Source organism: Dipteris shenzhenensis, unplaced genomic scaffold, assembly GCF_047967505.1.
Source record: "Dipteris shenzhenensis isolate YYH24624 ecotype China unplaced genomic scaffold, Dip_SZ_1.0 scaf0020, whole genome shotgun sequence".
Classification (NCBI taxonomy): domain Eukaryota; kingdom Viridiplantae; phylum Streptophyta; class Polypodiopsida; order Gleicheniales; family Dipteridaceae; genus Dipteris; species Dipteris shenzhenensis.
The window spans coordinates 1-20,358 of NW_028239327.1; the positions used below are offsets into that span (position 1 = coordinate 1).

At 49.4% G+C, this 20,358-nt stretch overlaps 1 protein-coding gene, 2 non-coding genes and 2 pseudogenes across 3 annotated transcripts; 4 read left to right on the forward strand and 1 right to left on the reverse strand.

The window, feature by feature from the left end:
- Positions 1–3,881: 3,881 nt before the first annotated feature.
- On the forward strand, positions 3,882–5,662 carry LOC147879423 (18S ribosomal RNA; annotated as a pseudogene).
- A 3,538-nt stretch (positions 5,663–9,200) lies between these two features.
- Positions 9,201–10,433, forward strand: LOC147879424 (uncharacterized; annotated as a pseudogene).
- A 3,096-nt stretch (positions 10,434–13,529) lies between these two features.
- Positions 13,530–13,603, forward strand: TRNAF-GAA (transfer RNA phenylalanine (anticodon GAA)). Its single transcript has one exon. It is a non-coding gene; the product is annotated as a tRNA-Phe (tRNA).
- Positions 13,604–14,905: 1,302 nt separating this feature from the next.
- On the reverse strand, positions 14,906–14,978 carry TRNAA-UGC (transfer RNA alanine (anticodon UGC)). The gene has a single exon. It is a non-coding gene; the product is annotated as a tRNA-Ala (tRNA).
- Positions 14,979–17,710: 2,732 nt separating this feature from the next.
- Positions 17,711–19,328, forward strand: LOC147879427 (uncharacterized). Its single transcript, XM_087372197.1, has one exon. It carries the CDS (start codon positions 18,417–18,419, stop codon positions 19,047–19,049), a length of 633 nt encoding a protein of 210 aa, XP_087228323.1. The 5' UTR covers positions 17,711–18,416; the 3' UTR covers positions 19,050–19,328.
- Positions 19,329–20,358: the final 1,030 nt, after the last annotated feature.

Consider the following 20,358-nt stretch of genomic DNA (forward strand, 5'->3'; position numbering starts at 1 on the left):
TAACTTCAAAACTTTCCCTTCCCCGAATCATTTCCCTGGCGGGTTCCCGAGCTTTTTTGGCGGGTTTCCGAGCTTTTTTCGAATGAATGACTGTTTTCGTGATCAATTAACGAAATGGATTTGTAAACCATACGAAATCATTATTCACTGGAATGGGATAAGTAATTAATTTATGTAATCTCTCCGAGAGAGTAGAATCCACCAGGAGTACAATAGGTATTCATGATCGATTAGCTTCAAGTATAGCTATGAAATCTTTACGTGCATTCGGTACAACTAAACCATCCGGAATTTAGCGTGTCATCAGTCCTTCAAAATATTTTTGCATCTTTGAAAAACGTGGGCTGGAATGCTACGTGGATGAATATTAGAAGCGTTCTTCATATTTCATATGTTCCCAATTGGTTGAAAAACCACCAATCCGTTTGGAATTGATATAGCTCTAGTTGGTTCTTTTCGCCATTCTTTTCATTATGTTACTATACAAGGGATCCGTATTCACCAGCAATGAATGGCCTTCCCTACAAGTAGTAGATCCAATCACGTTACAAGCAATCTTCAAGAATAAAGGTGTTTTTTCCAAATCAATAATAGCCCTTCCATGTCTGAATCCGTGTGAATATCTTTGATGATATGGAGTAGGAGGTTTCCGATAGCCCAGATGTGCGCTTGTACTCGGTAATCTTTGAAAAATGACTCTCTTTTCCCTTCTGGAATGATATTTTTTCCTCTTTCTCCCAGCAAATAAAATCAATTCGCGCGTAAATCGTACTTATATTCCGTTGCTCTTCCCCGTCCGTTCTTGATATTTATGGCAGTTTAAAGGCTGGCAAAAGAAAAGGGCTAACCGCATTTCTGGACTTGTGCCGAGGGAGAAGGTTCCTGCTGGCCGGTTTCTTTCCTCATCAGGAGATAGGTTACACCTATATGCTTTGCTTCAGTTTCCTGTTCGGTAGAAGTTTCCTGCTTTAGGTGAGTGCAGGGGAGAAGCAAGGGAAAAGCAGAGCGCTTCCATGAAGGGAAAAGCAGATGGAAAAGCTTTAGGTTCCGGGAAAAGCTTTAGGTTCCGGGAAAAGCTTTAGGTTCCGGGAGAAGCTTTAGGTTCCGCTTCTGGCAAAGGTTTAGAAAAATGGGTTCAAGAAGGTTAGGTTCTTCAACGGCGCCACTCGAGATGGAGGCTTAATTACTCCTCCATCGGGAACCCAGGGGAACCGCTTTGCCTAGCTGATCCTTCTAATACTCAATTCCGGCAACATGAATCCTCCATCGGCAGGGGAACCGCTTCCTGTTTCTTCCTGCCTGCAAAGCCTAGCTTCATCATCTTATTCGTGATCGCTTCCCCGGAATGCTGCCAGCAATAATCGAAAGAGGATTGGGATCGAGGGGAAGAAAAAGAAGCGGAAAGCTGTTGTTCATTCCCATGGAACAGATTCGAAGTCTGTCGGGGAAGAGCCACTTTCCCAACCCAAAAAAAAGTGTTGTTGCCCTCAAGTTTTCCTGCTAGCCCTTGCCGTTGCTAAAAGTGCCATAACATTTTTATTGACCCAATTTCCCCTCTCTCCTCTCATGAAGGCTAGCGTTTTCGCGCGCGGGAACCCGACAACAAGAACGCGGGGTCTACAGGTCAAACGCCTCCAACGAGTGCTACTTTCCCTGCTCGTACGCTGGCCTTCTTGCCTTCAAATGATTGGGTTCCCCGATTGGTTATGACGCGAACCCGCTAGATCAGCCAAAACCATCTGCTCATCCCACTGAAAGCCACTCCACAAGAACGAGAGTGCTCAACGATGGGCAAGCTCCTTCCACTGAATCCGCTGATGCGTGGCTAATCGAGGCTACGAGGCACAGAGCCAAAATCCGGGGTCCCTTCTGGGCTGGGAAACCTGGATAAGTTCATAAGTTCTAGGCCCCTAGAAAAAAACTCTGTTCTGCCCGCCCATCGTCCGAATCATTCGTCCGGAACCGAGCTGCCAAGGCTGGAAGCGAGCATTTGATCCGGTTCACGCGTGAAGGAGAGGTGTAACCACACAGACATTCCGTGGGATGGTAAGGTGGAACCCCCCCATTCCCCTAATAAAATGAATGAATTCTGCAATACGGGGAAGAACGGTACGAAACGATTCCAATGGTTCCCCGGGGTAGGTAGGGATTCAGGTAGGTATGACATAATTTTTTGGAACGGAAATCGAATTATTGGGGGGAAAAAATAGTACTACCAGTTGGATGCAATACATGTGTATTATTTCATTCAATACTGAATCACCCACGGAAATGGCACCTGAATCAATTACCATTTTAACCAATCGAATTGATCGATACGAGTCGATCTTCTATTCCGCTGGATAACCGAAGCAATGGATAACCCAATAGCAGCTTCGGCAGCTGCGACGGCTATTACGAATATGGAAAAGATTTCTCCCTTCATTTGTTGATCGTCAAGAAAATTGGGGAATGCTACGAGATTTCTATTGACGGCATTCGGAATCAGCTCGAGACACATCAGTGCCCTAACCATGTTTCGACTCGTGATTGATCCGGAAGAGCCACCCGAAAAGCAAGCGATTTTCCCGCCATTTCCCGAGCCATTTCTTTTCCGAATTCCAAATCCTGCCATTTTCCCACCTTATAGAATGCATGCATGCCATTTTTCCACCCGAAAAGCAAGCAAGCTCCGATTCGATCCAAAATTCATCGTCGAATATTCCGTATCAGTCACCGACGTTATCGTATAATAATAAGAAATGATTGTTGCTTTCGCTTCCATTACGGGTAGAATTCTTTCATTCTCTCGAAGATCAACGTAAAGTAAGATTAATCGTCTCGCTTGGCATGAATCATTAGGGTTTTCTGGTTCTGCGTTCTCGGTTCCTCGAAGAGATTCCAGGAGATTTCGACCGGAAGGAAGATAAAGGTCTGCCGAAATCACAGCGGGAAGGCCTCAGGCTGCCCGACTCACCACCCTTTCTAGTTAGTTCGAATCCGACTTCCGTTCATTATGACTGCAAGGCTTGTTGTGACGACTTCCAATTCCAACCGTGGGTTTTCGAGCATACGCTGAAAGTGGTGGTGCCTCCCCGAAAATCCCGCTCAAATCCCCGCATCCCGCCGGCAACACAACGGCCCGTAAGTGATCGCCTAGATCTACCCTCGAGGAGGACGAGGGTTCATCAGCGGAGCGGTTCCCCGATGGACTACTGATCGCATCCTCTTCGGGAGGCCCTGCCCCGTGTCTCCTCCTCCATGAAGGGATACATCCATATTGGTTCTGGATTAGCTCAGTCGGTAGAGCAGTGGACTGTTAATCCATGGGCCGCAAGTTCGAGTCTTGCATCCGGAGTTGGGAGCCAAAGGCAAAAGAAACCGAAAAATTTCATAGAAATACTTTCTTTTGTTCACTGAATACGGTCCACCGGGATAACGTGAAGGGAAGCCTGCTAAGCGCCTGAAAGCTCACTATAAGCAATGCCTCAGGCTTATGGAATTCGAACAAGAACTTCAAAATGAAACCTTGAGACGAGTCGTCGGGCATATACAGAAGTTCATAACATGGAGTGTGGTTTGGGCGATGCAAAGCAAGTATGGCTTTGTATCATGGAGCAGTTTCTATCGAACCTCCGAACCCCAAATCACATCATCATTGAATAGGGTTCGGCTCAGAGAGAGTTGAACTGGATCAATGAAAGAATAAATACTCGAAGAAAGGTCTTCACGCCCTTCCCTTCCCTTCCCTTCCCTTCCCTTCCCTTCCCTTCCCTTCCCTTCCCTTCCCGCGTGGAGGAGGAACCGTCCAGTATCCCCTCCGTCTTCAAGTATTTCCTTGAATCTGCAAAAACTATCCGGAAACTCAGAAAATATCTCGTTTCCGCGTTTTTAACCAAAAAACCGAGTTTGATCCTGGCTCAGAATGAACGCTAGCGATATGCTTAACACATGCAAGTCGAACGTTGTTTTCGTCCCTTCATGGAACAGTTGAAAACAAAGTGGCGAACGGGTGCGTAACGCGTGGGAATCTGCCAAACAGTTTGGGCCAAATCCCGAATAAACGAAAGCGAAAAAGCTTCGATAAAGCGTTAAAGCGCTGTTTGATGAGCCTGCGTAGTATTAGGTAGTTGGTTGGGTAAAGGCTGACCAAGCCGCAGATGCTTAGCTGATCTTTTCGGACGATCAGCCACACTGGGACTGAGACACGGCCCAGACTCCGTGGGGAGGCAGCAGTGGGGAATATTGGACAATGGGCGAAAGCCTGATCCAGCAATATCGCGTGAGTGAGTGAAAAACGTCGCGTTAGCGAGGAAGGGCAATGCCGCTTGTAAAGCTCTTTCGTCGGGTGCGCGATTGTGACAAGACTCGAGGAAGAAGCCCCGGCTAACTCCGTGCCAGCAGCCGCGGTAAGACGGGGGGGGCAAGTGTTATTCGGAATGACTGGGCGTAAAGGGCACGTAGGCAGTGAATCAGGTTGAGAGTCAAAGGCGCCAGCTCAACTGGCGGAATGCTTTCAAAACCAATTCACTCGAGTGAGATAGAGGGGAGTGGAATTTCGTGTGTAGGGATAAAATCCGGAGATATACGAAGGAACGCCGAAATAGCGAAGGCAGCTTTCTGGGTCTCTACTGACGCTGGGGTGCGAAAGCTTGGGGAGCAAACAGGATTAGATACCCTGGTAGTCCATGCCGTAAACGATGAGTGTTCGTCCTTGGTCTGCGGATCGGGGGCTCAGCTAACGCGTTAAACACTCCGCCTGGGGAGTACGGTCGCAAGACTGAAACTCAAAGGAATTGACGGGGGCCTGCACAAGCGGTGGAGCATGTGGTTTAATTCGATACAACGCGCAAAACCTTACCAGCCCTTGACATATGAACACTTGACGTATGAACACTTGACATATGAACAAGTGTGCTTGTCCTTAACGGGATGAAACGAAAATTCATACAGGTGCTGCATGGCTGTCGTCAGCTCGTGTCGTGAGACGTTTTTGGTTAACTCCTATAACGAGCGAAACCCTCGTTTTGTGTTGCTAAGACATGCTGCTCTCAAAGGATCAATGTCATCATTCACCCCCTAAAGCAGGAACATAGAACATGGGCTTCCGGCGAACGGTTCCGACGAGCGAGCCACCCGGTAATGGATGGTAAGTGAGCCGGTACCTGGGCCCATGAATCTGTGTTCAGTCTTAGGCCGGGATTGATGACACTCCCTCTGTGCCGATGTTGCACTCACAAAAGACTGCCCGTAGTTCTACTATGGAGGAAGGTGGGGATGACGTCAAGTCCGCATGGCCCTTATGGGCTGGGCTACACACGTGCTACAATGGCAATTACAATAGGAAGCAAGGCCGTAAGGCGGAGCGAATCCAGAAAGATTGCCTCAGTTCGGATTGTTCTCTGCAACTCGAGAACATAAAGTTGGAATCGCTAGTAATCGCGGATCAGCATGCCGCGGTGAATATGTACCCGGGCCCCGTACACACCGCCCGTCACACCCTGGGAATTGGTTTCGCCCGAAGCATCGACCAGGGATCACCCATTACTAAAGTGTTCCACGCCTAGTTGAGTGTGGCCCACTTTGGTATTGGTGGTCTTCTTGGCGCATACCACGGTTGGGTCAGTGACTGGGGTGAAGTCGTAACATGGTAGTCGTAGGGGAACCTGTGGCTGGAGGGAATCCTAAAGGAAGGCGCCAGCGTCCCTCCATTAACTGTACTAACGTCGGTAAAGTCAATTCGTTGGGTAAATGGCCGGGCGCTATGCGCGAGGAGAAAGCGCTATGCGCGGGGAAAGTTAGGCAGATTCGGGCTAACAAGAAATGCACTTTCCCAGGACGGCAGATTACTTTGGCCGGGCAGAAGTGGGCACTTTCCTTTAGGGAGCCACGTGCAAATCCACTGAGAATGGAAATTTCGTATATAGAATCCGCAATTGGACCATGGAGTGCAAATCCACTGAGAATTGTCCAAGGAATGGAAATTCAATCTTGCTTTCTTTGGCGTACCCACCGCGGAAAGGCATCGATTCCGGGAAGGAATTTCGGAATTGCGTATTCTAGTGGATGCGGCAAAGGCTCGCCGCACCCACCAAGAAGTTGGGCTCGCACTATCGTATCTGTTGGGGGAGCGTTGGCTCGCACTCCCCGGCAAGTTGAACGGTTGAATCATGTTGGCACACCATCGACTTTCCCTCGGCACCATTCCACGGGTTCGATTCCGGGATAGCCTTAAACTGCCATGAATATCCCCAGCTTTAATAACCAACACCACAAGACATGCCTGGAAACGGAAGAATGATTACAGAGCAAATGGCGACGAGTATCAAGGGAAAATTGAGGATTCTACAGGACGACTTCGCCGAACACATGGGCACGCTAAGAAACTTCCCCGGCCGCCCGGGGCCAGGCGATCTCAGTGAGCTCTCGGAAACCCTTTTTGTTATCCGTGACGCCACCCTGCCGGATATGCAATCGGTAGCGAGGCCTTTGGTGCAATTCGGACCGCCGTTCGATGAGTTGATGGAAGCTATAGACTGGGCTCTCGCCCCCCTGTGGCAAACCCCGCTTCCAAATTCACGCCGAGGCCTTCAGCCTATCCTGCCCCTATTGACACGAGTTGGGATCAAGTGGGAACTCACCGTAACCGAGATCACCGAAAAGGTAAACCTGGGGTTGGACGTGCGAATATGGGATTATTTCGAGCCAAATGTGTTTCTTTTTTATGTATGTAATCTTTCTTATGTATGGAATCTTGGAGCTCAAATCTTGGCAATCATCGCACCACTTCTACTAGGAGTAGCCTTTCTAGTGTTAGCCGAACGTAAAGTCATGGCTTCCATGCAACGTCGGAGGGGTCCTAATGTAGTGGGATTATTTGGGTTGTTACAACCTTTAGCGGATGGTTTGAAATTAATTATAAAGGAACCCATTTCACCTTCAAGTGCTAATTTCTTTCTTTTTATAATGGTTCTGGTAATCACATCTATGTCAAGTTTGGTTGCTTGGGCTGTTACACCTTTCGATTACGGTATGGTATTGTCGGATTTCCACGTAGGTATGCTCTATCTATTTGCTATATCTTCTCCGGGGGTTTATGGCATTATTACAGCGGGTTGGTCTAGTAATTCTAAATATGCTTTTTTAGGAGCATTACGATCTGCCGCTCAAATGGTTTCGTACGAAGTGTCTATTGGTCTTATTATTATTACTGTATTAATCCGTGTAGGTTCTTGTAATTTCAGCGAGATTGTCATAGCGCAAGAGCAGATATGGTTTTGCGTTCCCTTGTTCCCCGTATTGATTATGTTTTTCATTTCTCGTTTAGCAGAAACTAATCGAGCTCCGTTTGATCTACCAGAAGCAGAAGCTGAATTAGTGGCGGGCTATAATGTGGAATATTCCTCAATGGGGTTTGCTCTTTTTTTTTTGGGGGAGTATGCTAATATGATCTTAATGAGGTGCGGAGCTTTGCATCTGACATTCGTTGGGCTTCCGCTCTCTGCAGGAGCCAGCGTCCTCTCAAGGGCCTTGTGCAGTAAACCCCTCCGGGCGACGATCCGAAGACTAGTAGGTCCCGCGAAGCTTTCGGGGAGGGGTAGCCTGGTGTGTAAGCACAGCAACGAACCGCGAACCCATCGGACGACCTATCTAGGATTGGGGGGATATCCTAAGTGGTTACCTCGTAACTCTTCCCTAGACCTATACTATCGAATGCTCATATGGGAAAGTGCGCTCCTAGGTCTGGAACCAGGGAGGGTTGCTCCGAGAAATCCTTTATCGTCCCCTCCAGAGGGTGCGGACACACCTGCACGGATTACAGGTGACGGCTACAAAGATGGCGGGGAAGGAAACAGTACTCGACATCCAGGGATGAATGTAAACCCATTGGACAGGGATAATCATTCTGGTCCTGGGAGAGAAGACTCACCGGCGGTGGTAGACACTAGTCCGAGGGGCGCGAAGCGCTATGAGTCACTGAGACGACGGCAGGGCGCGAAGCGCACCCATGTACTCAGAACTATTGCGGGCAAAAGACTGCTACTGGCGTCCCAGGAGCGAATCGAGTCTAAACCAGGCAACTTAACCCCCGGCGAAGAGGGCTCATTTCTGAAAACTTGTTCGTTGGAGGGGATCTCTTTGGAATGGTTGGAGAGAGACTCGCCGCGCCTCTTGTCAGGCGCCTTGCTCGAGCCCGCGGGGGGAGTGATGATACCGCTTATTTATGAAAAACCGTTCCCGGAAATCGCATTTGGGGCCTTTTCCATAAATTATTTTTCGGGCCGATGACTCTTTTGCAAAAAACGGGCTTTGCTCCCGAGTTTAGACCGCTCACAGTAGTAGCACCGAGGGACAAGATCATTTAGGGGGCAATAAGGACGGTACCCGAATCTATTTACGAGCCCCAGTTTCTAGACACATCGCACGGATTCCGCCCGGGTCGAGGCTGCCACTCGGCCCTGAGACAGATCGAAACAGAGTGGGCTGGAACCTCTTGGTTTTTAGAATTCGACACTAGAAAGTGTTTTGACACCATCGACCGACATTGACTCATCTCAATCTTGAGAGGGGAGATCAACGATCCTAATTCCTTTAACCTCACTCACGAACCGTTTTCCGCCGGACTTGTAGGGGGTGAGAGGGGTGGCTTTTCCTCCAGGGTCCCACAGGGCAGTGTACTATCACCCCTATTATGCAATATTTACTCGCATAAGCCCGATCGGGAGATGGAGAGGATCCGGCAAGAGCACGAAACTCCGAAGGCTCAGGGAAGAGAATCGGTTTTCTTCGGGATGACAGGTCGGGGGAACTAAAAAAACTCTGGGGAAGAAGCAAGCTTCGACTCTCCTTCAGTAGACGACAAAGCCATCGTGGGGGTGAAACGCATCCAACGTAAAGCGTCTCCTTCCCGGACCTCCGCTAGGAGGTCCAGGAAATTACCCGGGAATTTATCCCGGACCCCCGAGATCGGGGGAATTGCTTTGCACTTTCCTGGCTTCGCCCCTTCCTGCTTCCCCTTCCTTCCCGACCCGGGAGGGGAGCGGCCTCCTACCTTATTCCCTCTTCTGCTCCCCTTTCCAACGCTAAGAAGCGTTTTCTGCCCCTCGGGCCTTCGAGCCGAGGCAGAGCCGAAGCAAAGCCTTCGCGCCTTCATTCGTAGAGCCAACGGTTTCACCTCGAAATGAGCAAAGGCCGAAGGTGGAGAACTCTACGCGTTCTCCATGAGAAACCCCCGTGGCCTGATGAAGCTGGACGGGGAGGCGGGACTAGCTATCAGGTTGGGACGTAGACGCCTAGCTCGTGAGCAGGGGCTATCCCCCGTGGACTTCAATGACCCAGACTTCGTTAGGATCCGTTACGTCTGATATGCCGACGACTTCCCACCGGGAATCGTTGGTCCCGTAGAGTTGATAATGAAAATCCAAGAACGTATCACCCACTCTCCACAATCTGACCCGAACCCTGAGGTAGGCTCTGCAGGATTCGCAGAAATAGCTGCAGGGACGGTAGAATCCCCCGGTACGATCATTCGGGGAGTCCCGGCTTCGAATACTCCCCTACAATTCCCGCGAGAGCTGGAAAAGCGCCGGAGAGTCAAGCACCGTATCCATCCCACAGCTCCCTACTGACGCTCCGCCATCCATTCCAAGTCAGAGGACCCAGGGAAGAGTATCCCGGTCTGATAGCTAACGAAGAAGAGAAGAGAAACGGGGAGTTTACAGGACGCGGGGCTTTAACTAGCAGAGACTCCGAAAACAGCAGGGGTCAGCCCCCAGGGGAGCGTCTTACGGGAGACCGCCAGGGACATCCGGCAAAGATCGAGAGAGATCTCGCATAGCCCAGGTCGGAGCAACGTGCCATCAGACGTTCAATAGGCAGTCCCATGATTGGACGAATCGTTGAGCGTCTGGATGTCTTCATTGGAGACTCCCAGAGCGCTAGGAGGTCGGAAGGGCCAGAAGGGACGGGGGCACTGGGAACAAACGGGGTCTTTCAGCAAGTTACTCATACAGATCTGGGCGCCCATAAAGAAAATATTCCAAAGGCTTCGGGATCGAGATATCATTAGCCAGAGGAAGGCCCGTCCAACCCACGTGGCCCGCTTGACGAACGTCAGCGACGAAGACATCGTCAATTGGTTCGCGAGCGTCGCGAGAGGTTTTCCGTCCTACTACTACTATAGGTGTTGCGACAACCCTTATCAAGTCTGAGCGATTGTCGACTACCAGATTCGCTGGTCCGCTATATTTACCCCTGCCCACAAGTACAAATCCTCAGCGCGGAAGAGAATCCCAAAGTACCCCAAAGACTTACATATAGTCAATGGGGAAGGCGGGACCCCTGCCAAGTTTCCCAACAGCATGGAGCTTGGGAAGCTTAGACCAGAGTTCCTGACGAGGAAAAATCTGAACAAGGAGGACGCATACGAGACCTTAGATCAGGTGTACATATGATATTCCAGAAACGTGATCATCGGTCTAAACCTGCGGTAAGGGAGGTGTGAGGAGGGCCTGGTGCAGATGCGCCATGTACGCAAGTTGGCCCGGCTTGAATATTATTTCGGTAAAAGGTGATTTTGAGAGGAGGCCGAAAGTGGGTCTCGACGCATCCAACGCTTGGCGTTTTCCCGGGCGTTCTTAAAAACGGTATAAAGAGAGCCTTTGAGCCTTCGACCCCCCTTTTCTGACAGGTTGGGGAACCCCTGATTTGATGGTAGCCAACTCAGTACCTTTAATGCTATCGCATTCTCTCCGGGTTAAAACCAGGCCGGGAGGAAGTGTGCTTATCAGCACAAACCCGGCTTTCAGCTGCCCCTCCTGTAGGTTGAGCGGTTTCAATCTCTCCTTCCGGGCCCCCGTGGGTTCGGGACGAAGGGCTGATAAGCACTTTCCAGGTTAAACCCCCTCTCCGGGGGGCTTTTGGCCCGGGAGGTGTCCCTGCCGCCGGGACCCTCTCGGCTTCCCATCCCAGGTGAAACGGGTAGAGTGCCTACAGGTACTGGGTAAAGCATTTATTAGCGCTTTCCTTGGCCTAGAGGGCCGCCTACCCCTCGTTGTTCTCCCGTTGAGGGGACCCACTCACTTTCGCCGATTCTTCTCTGTCTACGCGGGCTCCAAGCCCTGCAGGCCAGCCTGAACTGTAAGTCAATCCCACTCTGTGCCAATCACCACCGAGACATCCATGCGAGAGAGATCGGATTCGAAGACCTAGACGTTGCGTTGGTTAGGGGGGAGGAGACTCAATATTCCCGGGACGGAGCCGTATGACGCGAGAGTGTCACGTACGGTTCCTTGAGAAGGGTGTGGATACACCTATCGGGCTAAGGGCCACGGAGCCGCGCCCTCACTCTCCTAGTCTATGTACATTGCTTTTCCCGGGAGGTTGGCCACTTATTTCAGATCGTTTCCAGGGGACTCCGGGCTCAATCTGGTTTGGTATAAAGGTTATTCTCTTTTCGTTCGTATATATACGGGTTCGTGCAGCATTTCTACGATATCGTTATGATTAACTAATGAGACTTGGACGGAAAGTCTTCTCGCCTTTACCATTAGCTCGGGTAGTTTCTGTATCCGGTGTTCCAGTAGCCTTTGACTGGCCACCTTAGTGGATTTAGCCATTTCTATATCGAAACCGAAGCGGTTTGTCATTTTTTCTTCCTATAGAACTTTTCAGTACGAACCAACACTGGGGGAAGGTCCGACCCCTTCCCCCCCTTCTCTCTCTTATTCCCCAGCAGGAATATCCGCCGATGTAGATTGTCACGCATCTCCAACCAATATGGAGATACCTGGAATCAGGACGAGATCCTCATCACCTGTATCAATTGCATCTTGGATTTGTTTCTGACTACTACATGACATGGTTGCTGTAGGTTCCGGAACATCCATTGGAGTTGACTTTTTTTTGCTACCCACCAGCCAGACGGCACCAGCCATGCCGCATCAGGTTGCCACGCAGGGAGATCAATACGTTGCTCATTATCTTGATTTGATGGGAAGTTAACAAGGGTACGTGGAATCGTCACGTCGAATTAATCCGCGTCGAATTAACTTAACTGGGTGGGGAAAATCCACACCTCCCACTTGTGTAATATTCCTCCCGTTCACAACCAAGCTCCGATTCTCCGGATAACCATCAGGTCCGGTTCGAGTGACACCGACTTAGAAGACTTACCAATTCTTTCCCCGAATCAACACTTCATAAACATGTGTTTGATCGAAGTGACGAACATCCGCGAGCATTCTCCCCTCCTCGTGGTTATCACCAATATTCACTGATACGACTTTGTGGGGTAAGAACCCCACCGAACTGTATTAAACCCTACTAGTATTTGGATCTTATTTCCCGCGCGGTACCGTCACGCAATACTATCAACACGTCCCCGTACTACGTACTGAGGATCCAAATTCATCAATATTGCAGTTCCCCGACAATTACTTATCTTGGCTTCCCTGTTCCAACAAATAGTCCACTGTCTATCCCGACCGATCCCACGTCCCATTGATCCGACAATTCCTGTTACAACCGGGGAGTACTACTGACTCGTTTCGGAAATTCTTTCGTTTGTCACGTAGTAGAAACTTCTCGACCGTCCAGTCAAAATGGATTGAGCTGGAGAAAAAGCTTTCGATGCTACTTCATTAGTTTGGGTCTTCCAAACATGATTGCGAATCTTCCTCTTCGACCTAGAAGTACGTTTCTTTGGAACTGCCGTAATGAAATCCATCTATTCGGTTTTATCATCGAAATGAATGCAACGAGTATGTTGATACGTATGAGTAGAATCAATATAATGAGGGAGGGGAGGGTGATTGCGTAGAATCACTAGAAGGGGAACAATTGAGGGAACTGAGTTTCCACTCTATGCAAAAGAATCCCATCAAGAACCATTGATTATTTTATGGTAGCGATTTGCTAATCAACCAACTCCTTTCCATTTAAGCAAATGGGATCTACTACAGATCGAACCAAATCCGTGTCTATTGCCTGCAAAGAGAGAGTCCTTCATTCCCAGGTTCAAGCCTCTGGTTTCGGATACTTATGTCTCTGTGATGCAACGCGTGTATGCGATTATCGATGGCCTTCCTTGGGGTCCTCCTTATCCTATCCCCGATTGGTCAATTTCACTTTGTTTCCCAAGCAAAGCAAGGGTCTAAGTGCTAAACCCTACCAGCAACAACCCCACCCCCAGCGCTGGGATGGAGCACGAAACCGGGGGCCCATACCTTTGCCGGAGAGTGAGCGTTAGACGAGTTTGCTCAGGGAGCAAAGGAATCTATTTGTCAACTCTGTTCGATGGAGCATCGAACGTTAGCTTCGAAGGGCTTGCCGGGGAAGCGCTACGCGCTGGAAAAGTGCAGATTTGGCCGGCAGAAGTGGGTGGGCACTTTCCCGCTTGCTTGCCGACTTCTATTTCCCAAATTCTTGACCCGACAAAACGCACTTTACTCCACTTTACTCACCTGCTTCTGCTCCGCGCTTCGCTGTTTTTTCGGCAATCGGAAATGGTAGTAATAATGTAGTAATAATTGATAGCGATTCCTCTTGTAGTTTAGGTAGCTCAGTTGGTTAGAGCAAAGGACTGAAAATCCTTGGGTCAGTGGTTCGAATCCACTCCTAAGCAGCCGCAAATTATTAGGTTCGAATCTCTGCTCTGGACGATTATGTACTAGATACAACCGAAACCGCAGCTTATGAAATCTCTTTAAGCTAGAGCCACAGAGCTCTCTACCTGCCCGATCGCACGCACCAACCTTGAGCAAATGGTGTGGCCTACCTACTTCTTGCGGGCAAGTTCCTTCTAGTTATCACGGCAGTAGGATTGTCATAACGGGAAGTAAATGCCCACGGGTTCGCTACTTTTGCACACAAACGGCGGATAGAACGAGCTTCCGAATACCGAGATATACGGCACAGATATTAGCTACTATAGCATTCTCCGGTGAGGAGGATAAAATAATCCGAGGGGGTCGGTGTCTACAGAAAAAGCCATGAATATCCTAACTAAATAAAATTTGAGAACTAACAATTTATCAAAACCATCTTTATAACTTTTGTTGGCTTTAATAAGAACGCGGTGCCGGCTTTTTCTTGTCTGCTTACCTTTGCGGTGCCGGTACTTACTTGCCTGCTTGCAGTGCCGCCTCTTCTTGCCTGTTTGCTTGCTGTTGGTGCCGGTACTCATGTGCCTGCTTGCTTTTATGATGCCTCAGGCACCTACTTCATTGCCCGCTTGCTTTTGCTCGCGGTGCCGGCTCTTCCCTGTCTGAGGGAAAGTGCCCGGTGAGATCTTTATTAACTGAATATCCCCCCTGCATTGAAATTTAAGAAGAGATTTTACGGTTCTCCTTCTTCGTTTTATTCTGTTCATTCCTCCCTATTTCCCTGGTAAATGCCCGAATCTCTTCTCTGTAATTTGTTCCTCTTTCTCCACTTCCTCAGGAGATATCCTGTTCGTTAAATATCGGTTCATCTTCTTCATTATCACTATTCCCTTCGCTGTTCCGTTGACAGGGGAACTCTTTAATATCCCCCTCGACCACGGATCAAGATTACCCGACTTGACAACAACAGCAAACACCCACCTTAAGGAATGGAATGGATTTCTGGTAACGCTAGGTTGATTGGAGTACAAATCAAGGAAAGACTGACTGTTATGGAGAGAAGAGGTCTCGCCTTGATCCCATCTCGTTTGTTGCCAAACCATGAGGTTCCTAGGGAACGGAGTCACTTTTCCTGATAAGGAGAAGGAACGAGGCTCACGGGATTCCAAAATAATACCATCTGCCGGTTCCCCGGTGGGAGGGCGCACTTGGAGTCACTTTTCCCGATAAGGAGAAGGAACGAAGCTCACGGAATTCCAAAATAATACCGTCTGCTGGTGGCGCTTCTGGATCCTTATCCAATGCGCTAATCTGTATATGAATGGAGACGATCGGACTCGAACCGATAACTTCATACTTGCAAAACATGCGTTCTACCGATTGAACTACGCCCCCGTCCTCGTTCCATGCGCAACACGTATCATACAGGCAGGCACGGGGGAGCTATTGTTTATACATGCTCGTAGCCCTTTTTTTATAGAGTCTAAACCCTATCCAAGACACGGTCCCATCCCATCACACTGTCGAAACTGTGTCATAAGAGTATGTCGTTGACAGCAGTAATAGTTCACGAATCTTTCCTCGTAATAATAGTTCACCACGTATCGGCGCTAGAGATAAGCCGCTTCCTCGGGAGCCTCCTCAAGGCTCCCCCATTATTTCGAAACTTTATCTCTTTCCAGGCCAGGCCGTGAAAGCGCTTTCCGGCGAAAACGCTAACGCGTTTTCGGCCGCCTTATCCCATTTCCTGCCCCCCCGGATATGGGTTGTTGATTGCGCCTGACCGGCACCTCTAGTTAGTACGACACATCTTTCGGAATACGAGCGAATGCTCGGATCAGTATTTCTTAATGATTCGAGCTAGGTACCCAGAAGTACGTGAGGCCAGAATGTATGTGAACCATTCGGCCATGACCTCATTTCTTGAGCCAGAGGGGGAACCGCTCCGCGAAATGAGCTGGCAAGAGCAGGCAGCAACTCTTGATCCGTTTCACTCTCGTGATTCAGGAGGGAGGAAATGGGATTCGAACCCATGATACAATCTTCTCGTATGTTGATTTAGCAAACCAATGCCTTAAGCCGCTCAGCCATACCTCCATCGACCATCGCTTGCTGTGGGGAATAGAACGAAGTGTGATAGCATACGCCTGGAAAAGGCGGAAGGCCGGGCCCGCTAGGGTTCCCCCGGGGCCGATAGACAATTTATCCCGTCCCGGCGCCGAGTTGCACTTTATCCTTTTCATTAGATAGGCACTCTACCCGTTCCTTTCGGGGAGATTCGAAGCGGGCCTTTGGCCCAAAAGGAAAGATCTTATTGGAATGGAAAGTCTAGCACAAGAGATTACGCCAAAAGCTCGCTCTTCAGAAGAGATCTCTCAACACAACAAGGGTGGGCCTGCGAACCGCAACTCGGCCTCCGCTTCGTTGTTATGGCTATTTGGGCCTACGGTGGCAGCCTAGACTAGAGAGGTGCCCTCAGCCACCCAAAGGATACACACTTTCGCTACGCCAGTATCTCGAACTTGTACGACTGGGGGCGATAGCTGGTCCTTGTATATCCCTCCGACCCTCTCCGGGGAACCGCGATGCGCTCCATATCTGGTGTGATACTTGTTTCTTGCAGAGCACAACTATATTGGCCTTTCGTACCGAGCTGGGTAATCAGAGGAAAAGAGATTCGAACAACCAACTTTTGCTTTTAGAGATCATTATTCCACCATTGGAACCACTCCCCCAAATCAAGCAGTTATTCCTTTTTCGAGGGGTCCGGGTCGAAATGACAAATTTTCTCCCGTTCTTTTTTTTCGGAGGATGGTGAAGATGTTATCATTATATAACGATAACTCGAATTTATACAACGATAACAGAAATTCAAGGATTGACTTTCGCGGAGGTTCCCCGCCGCTGTTCCCTGGGCACCCCCTGGCCCTTCGGTGCCATTCTGGCCCGAATTCTCGTATATAGATGCAAATCTGAGATGAATTAGATAGTAATGAAATAATAATAATATAACGAAGTCGTCGCGGGTTGTGTGACCTGCCTGATGAGTCCAAAAGGACGAAACGACTGGCTGCTCTCCCGGCAGCAGTGGAAAAGTGAAGGGATTTCACGAAGAAATGTTATGGCCAGGCGGGGCCAACCAATATCAAAATCTATTGGGAATGGAATGCTTCTTGCAGCAGGAAAGGCAAAACTAACTTTGGCAGGGTGGAAATACCAGCCAGGGCGGCCCAATAGGACGAGATGCGGATTCGAACCGCGAACGTTAGGCTTTCAGCCGATCGATTTCCCAATCAATCTATCCCGTCAGGGGGGCCACTTCTCGACGCCGGGCCCTAGGGAAAAATATTGATATTGGTAGGGGAAAGCGGTAGAGAAAGCCCTAGTTCTGGTAGGGACGGGACGGGAAAGCCCAAACCAAGGCTCCCTGGCCTGAGAAATCCTTACCAACGGAAGGAGAGGTATCTTCCCTTGCGGAACGGATTACCCGAGCCAGGGATGTACCTTCAGAGGGAGCTTTATTCTACCCCAGCCCAGCCTTCTCAGGCCCAAGCAAAGGTCTCACTTCCTCCTATCACTCCTCTCCCACGCAACTGAGCTTTGCCGAGCCAAGGCCACTGAAGTGAAGAGGCTCATCACCTGAAGGAACCACCACTAACCCGGCTAGGGTGGCGAAAGAGGAGCACCATAATGCATTGTTGTTGCTCGGCCTATAGTAAGTATTCGTAAAATTTCGCATTTTCGGTTCCGGTTGGTGATCAATTAGTTAGCGAGCGAAGCGAGCGTGCAAGCGCGCTAATGGGATCCCGGGCCCTAAGGCAAGGGCGGTGAAGGCAGTTCAGCAAGGATTGATCCGAGTTGTTTAATAATACGAAATTTTGTAGATGGATGACCGGCACTTTCCCGCAAGCAGGCAAGTGGGAACTGGGAATCCGGAGCTACGCTAGCCCTCTTTCGTTAGGCAAGCCTGGTGGCACAGGGCCGGTCCTTGAAGTCGGCTGGTATGAGAAATTCTTACTGGCAAAAGCAGAGAAGGATATTCAGGCACGTCGTGATCGTGATTAGCTAGAGGACTAAGCCATTCCACTTCCAGAACGACGTGCGTTCCGTCGCACAGATCGATTTCCGGCAGCCCACCAAGATATCCAGTACCCCTATGTATCCAACACCTGCTACATGGGAACCGCATTGGTAGTAGAGCCTAGGGGTTTCCGGCATACAGGTCAGGGCAAGTTCGGGCTGGGGCTAGGCATGTGAAGGTCTCCAAGGGCATGTGAAGTCTTCCGAATCGCATGATCTTATCCCGTTAGGGAGAGCGAACCGGCGCTACACCTCACCTAATGTCTGCTACCCTACAGGATATTAGCCAATTCGGAAGGGAGGGAAGGAAGGACGGCAGATTACTTTGGCCGGGCAGAAGTGGGCACTTTCCTTTAGGGAGCCACGTGCAAATCCACTGAGAATGGAAATTTCGTATATAGAATCCGCAATTGGACCATGGAGTGCAAATCCACTGAGAATTGTCCAAGGAATGGAAATTCAATCTTGCTTTCTTTGGCGTACCCACCGCGGAAAGGCATCGATTCCGGGAAGGAATTTCGGAATTGCGTATTCTAGTGGATGCGGCAAAGGCTCGCCGCACCCACCAAGAAGTTGGGCTCGCACTATCGTATCTGTTGGGGGAGCGTTGGCTCGCACTCCCCGGCAAGTTGAACGGTTGAATCATGTTGGCACACCATCGACTTTCCCTCGGCACCATTCCACGGGTTCGATTCCGGGATAGCCTTAAACTGCCATGAATATCCCCAGCTTTAATAACCAACACCACAAGACATGCCTGGAAACGGAAGAATGATTACAGAGCAAATGGCGACGAGTATCAAGGGAAAATTGAGGATTCTACAGGACGACTTCGCCGAACACATGGGCACGCTAAGAAACTTCCCCGGCCGCCCGGGGCCAGGCGATCTCAGTGAGCTCTCGGAAACCCTTTTTGTTATCCGTGACGCCACCCTGCCGGATATGCAATCGGTAGCGAGGCCTTTGGTGCAATTCGGACCGCCGTTCGATGAGTTGATGGAAGCTATAGACTGGGCTCTCGCCCCCCTGTGGCAAACCCCGCTTCCAAATTCACGCCGAGGCCTTCAGCCTATCCTGCCCCTATTGACACGAGTTGGGATCAAGTGGGAACTCACCGTAACCGAGATCACCGAAAAGGTAAACCTGGGGTTGGACGTGCGAATATGGGATTATTTCGAGCCAAATGTGTTTCTTTTTTATTTTCCTCCTATTTATGAATTTGCCCCTATTTATCTCTATTTAGTCATCAGTTTGCTACTTTCCTTGATCCTAATCGGTGTTTCTTTCGCATTTACTTCAAAAGGTTCGGCTTATCCGGATAAATTGTCAGCTCACGAATGCGGTTCCGACCCACTTGATGATGCCAGAAGTCGTTTCGATATATGATTTTATTCGGTCTCCCCTCCATTTATTATCCTCGATTCGGAAGTGACCCCTTTATTTCTCCGGGCAGTATCTCCGAACAAGATTGGTTGGTTCGGATTTTGGTCTATGATGGTGTTTGCATGGATTTTGACCATTGGATTTTCTCATGAATGGAAAAAGGGCGCTCCGGATTGGGAGTAACCGACGTTGGAAAGTCAAGCTCCAACGAGGCAGATGCATGATAAACGCTTGGCAGCTTGTTAGGGCCGTACGCAGAAGGAAAAACCCAGATTGCGAAATACGCCAAATACTACTACTACTAATACAGTATGGGTTTCGGCAAGGATGGATTGGCTACTACTACCAATGACGCGATGAGATCCCAGTGGAGAGCGCTGAACCTTCTAGACGAAAGGAAGGTAAAACAAGGTCGGTAGGGCTCTTCGCTGCTGATGGAAAAGAAAGGATTCTAGATCCTTTGTACCCATCAGCTACTGCAGCTTCACCCATCAGGGACAAGGAACCAGCACTAGGTGTTGTTTTAGTCATCCCTTTTTACCCCACGGACCCCCCGTTTATTGAGAGTAAAGTTGAATGTAACGAGGGTATTATGTTTAAGTTTGAAAACCCTTAAACTCCCTAGGTTGGCGAGTTGGTTGGGGGAGCTTCGAAGCTCCCTCCCCCAATCGCAAGCTTCGTCTTTTGGTCTGGTCTCAGCCAAGGGAACGAGGCGAACCCAACACCAAACACTAGCTGAGTCAGCGAAGCAAACCTAGATTACACCTTGAGCCAAGAGAAGAAAGATTCACCTGAGCTTTGCGAACCTACCAGCTACAGCTAGTTGTTAAACCTAACCAACAACCTAAGCAAAATTGGGCCAGCCCCTGGGATGACTACGTTCGTTCTTACCTGAGGGGACCGTGTTTGAGAGCGCTTTCCTGAGCCTGCGCTCGATCTAGAGAGGTAGGTCGAAGGGCTCAAGATCTTGGAACAGGTAGAGGCATAGCCACAAAGCCATACGCACCAAGGATGGGCTGCGCTTCATCTTTTATATCAAGGGAGGTGCCATTTCGTACTTCCTCGGTAGGAAATCCATCTGCCTCTTTTCCTGATGTGCCGGTCCATTCCACGCCCTGTCTCGGCTTTCTTTTGCATTTGAGGTTGATGCCAAAGCTTCGATTTCAAAGTTGAAAGGAAAGGAAAACAAGCCGAGAGAAGGGAAAAGAATACACAGAATGATTGTATTTAGGTAGAAATGAAAGACATAATGGGGAGGTAAACTTCTGTTTTGTTTTACCTCTAAGTCCAACTAAAAGGAACTATAACTAGA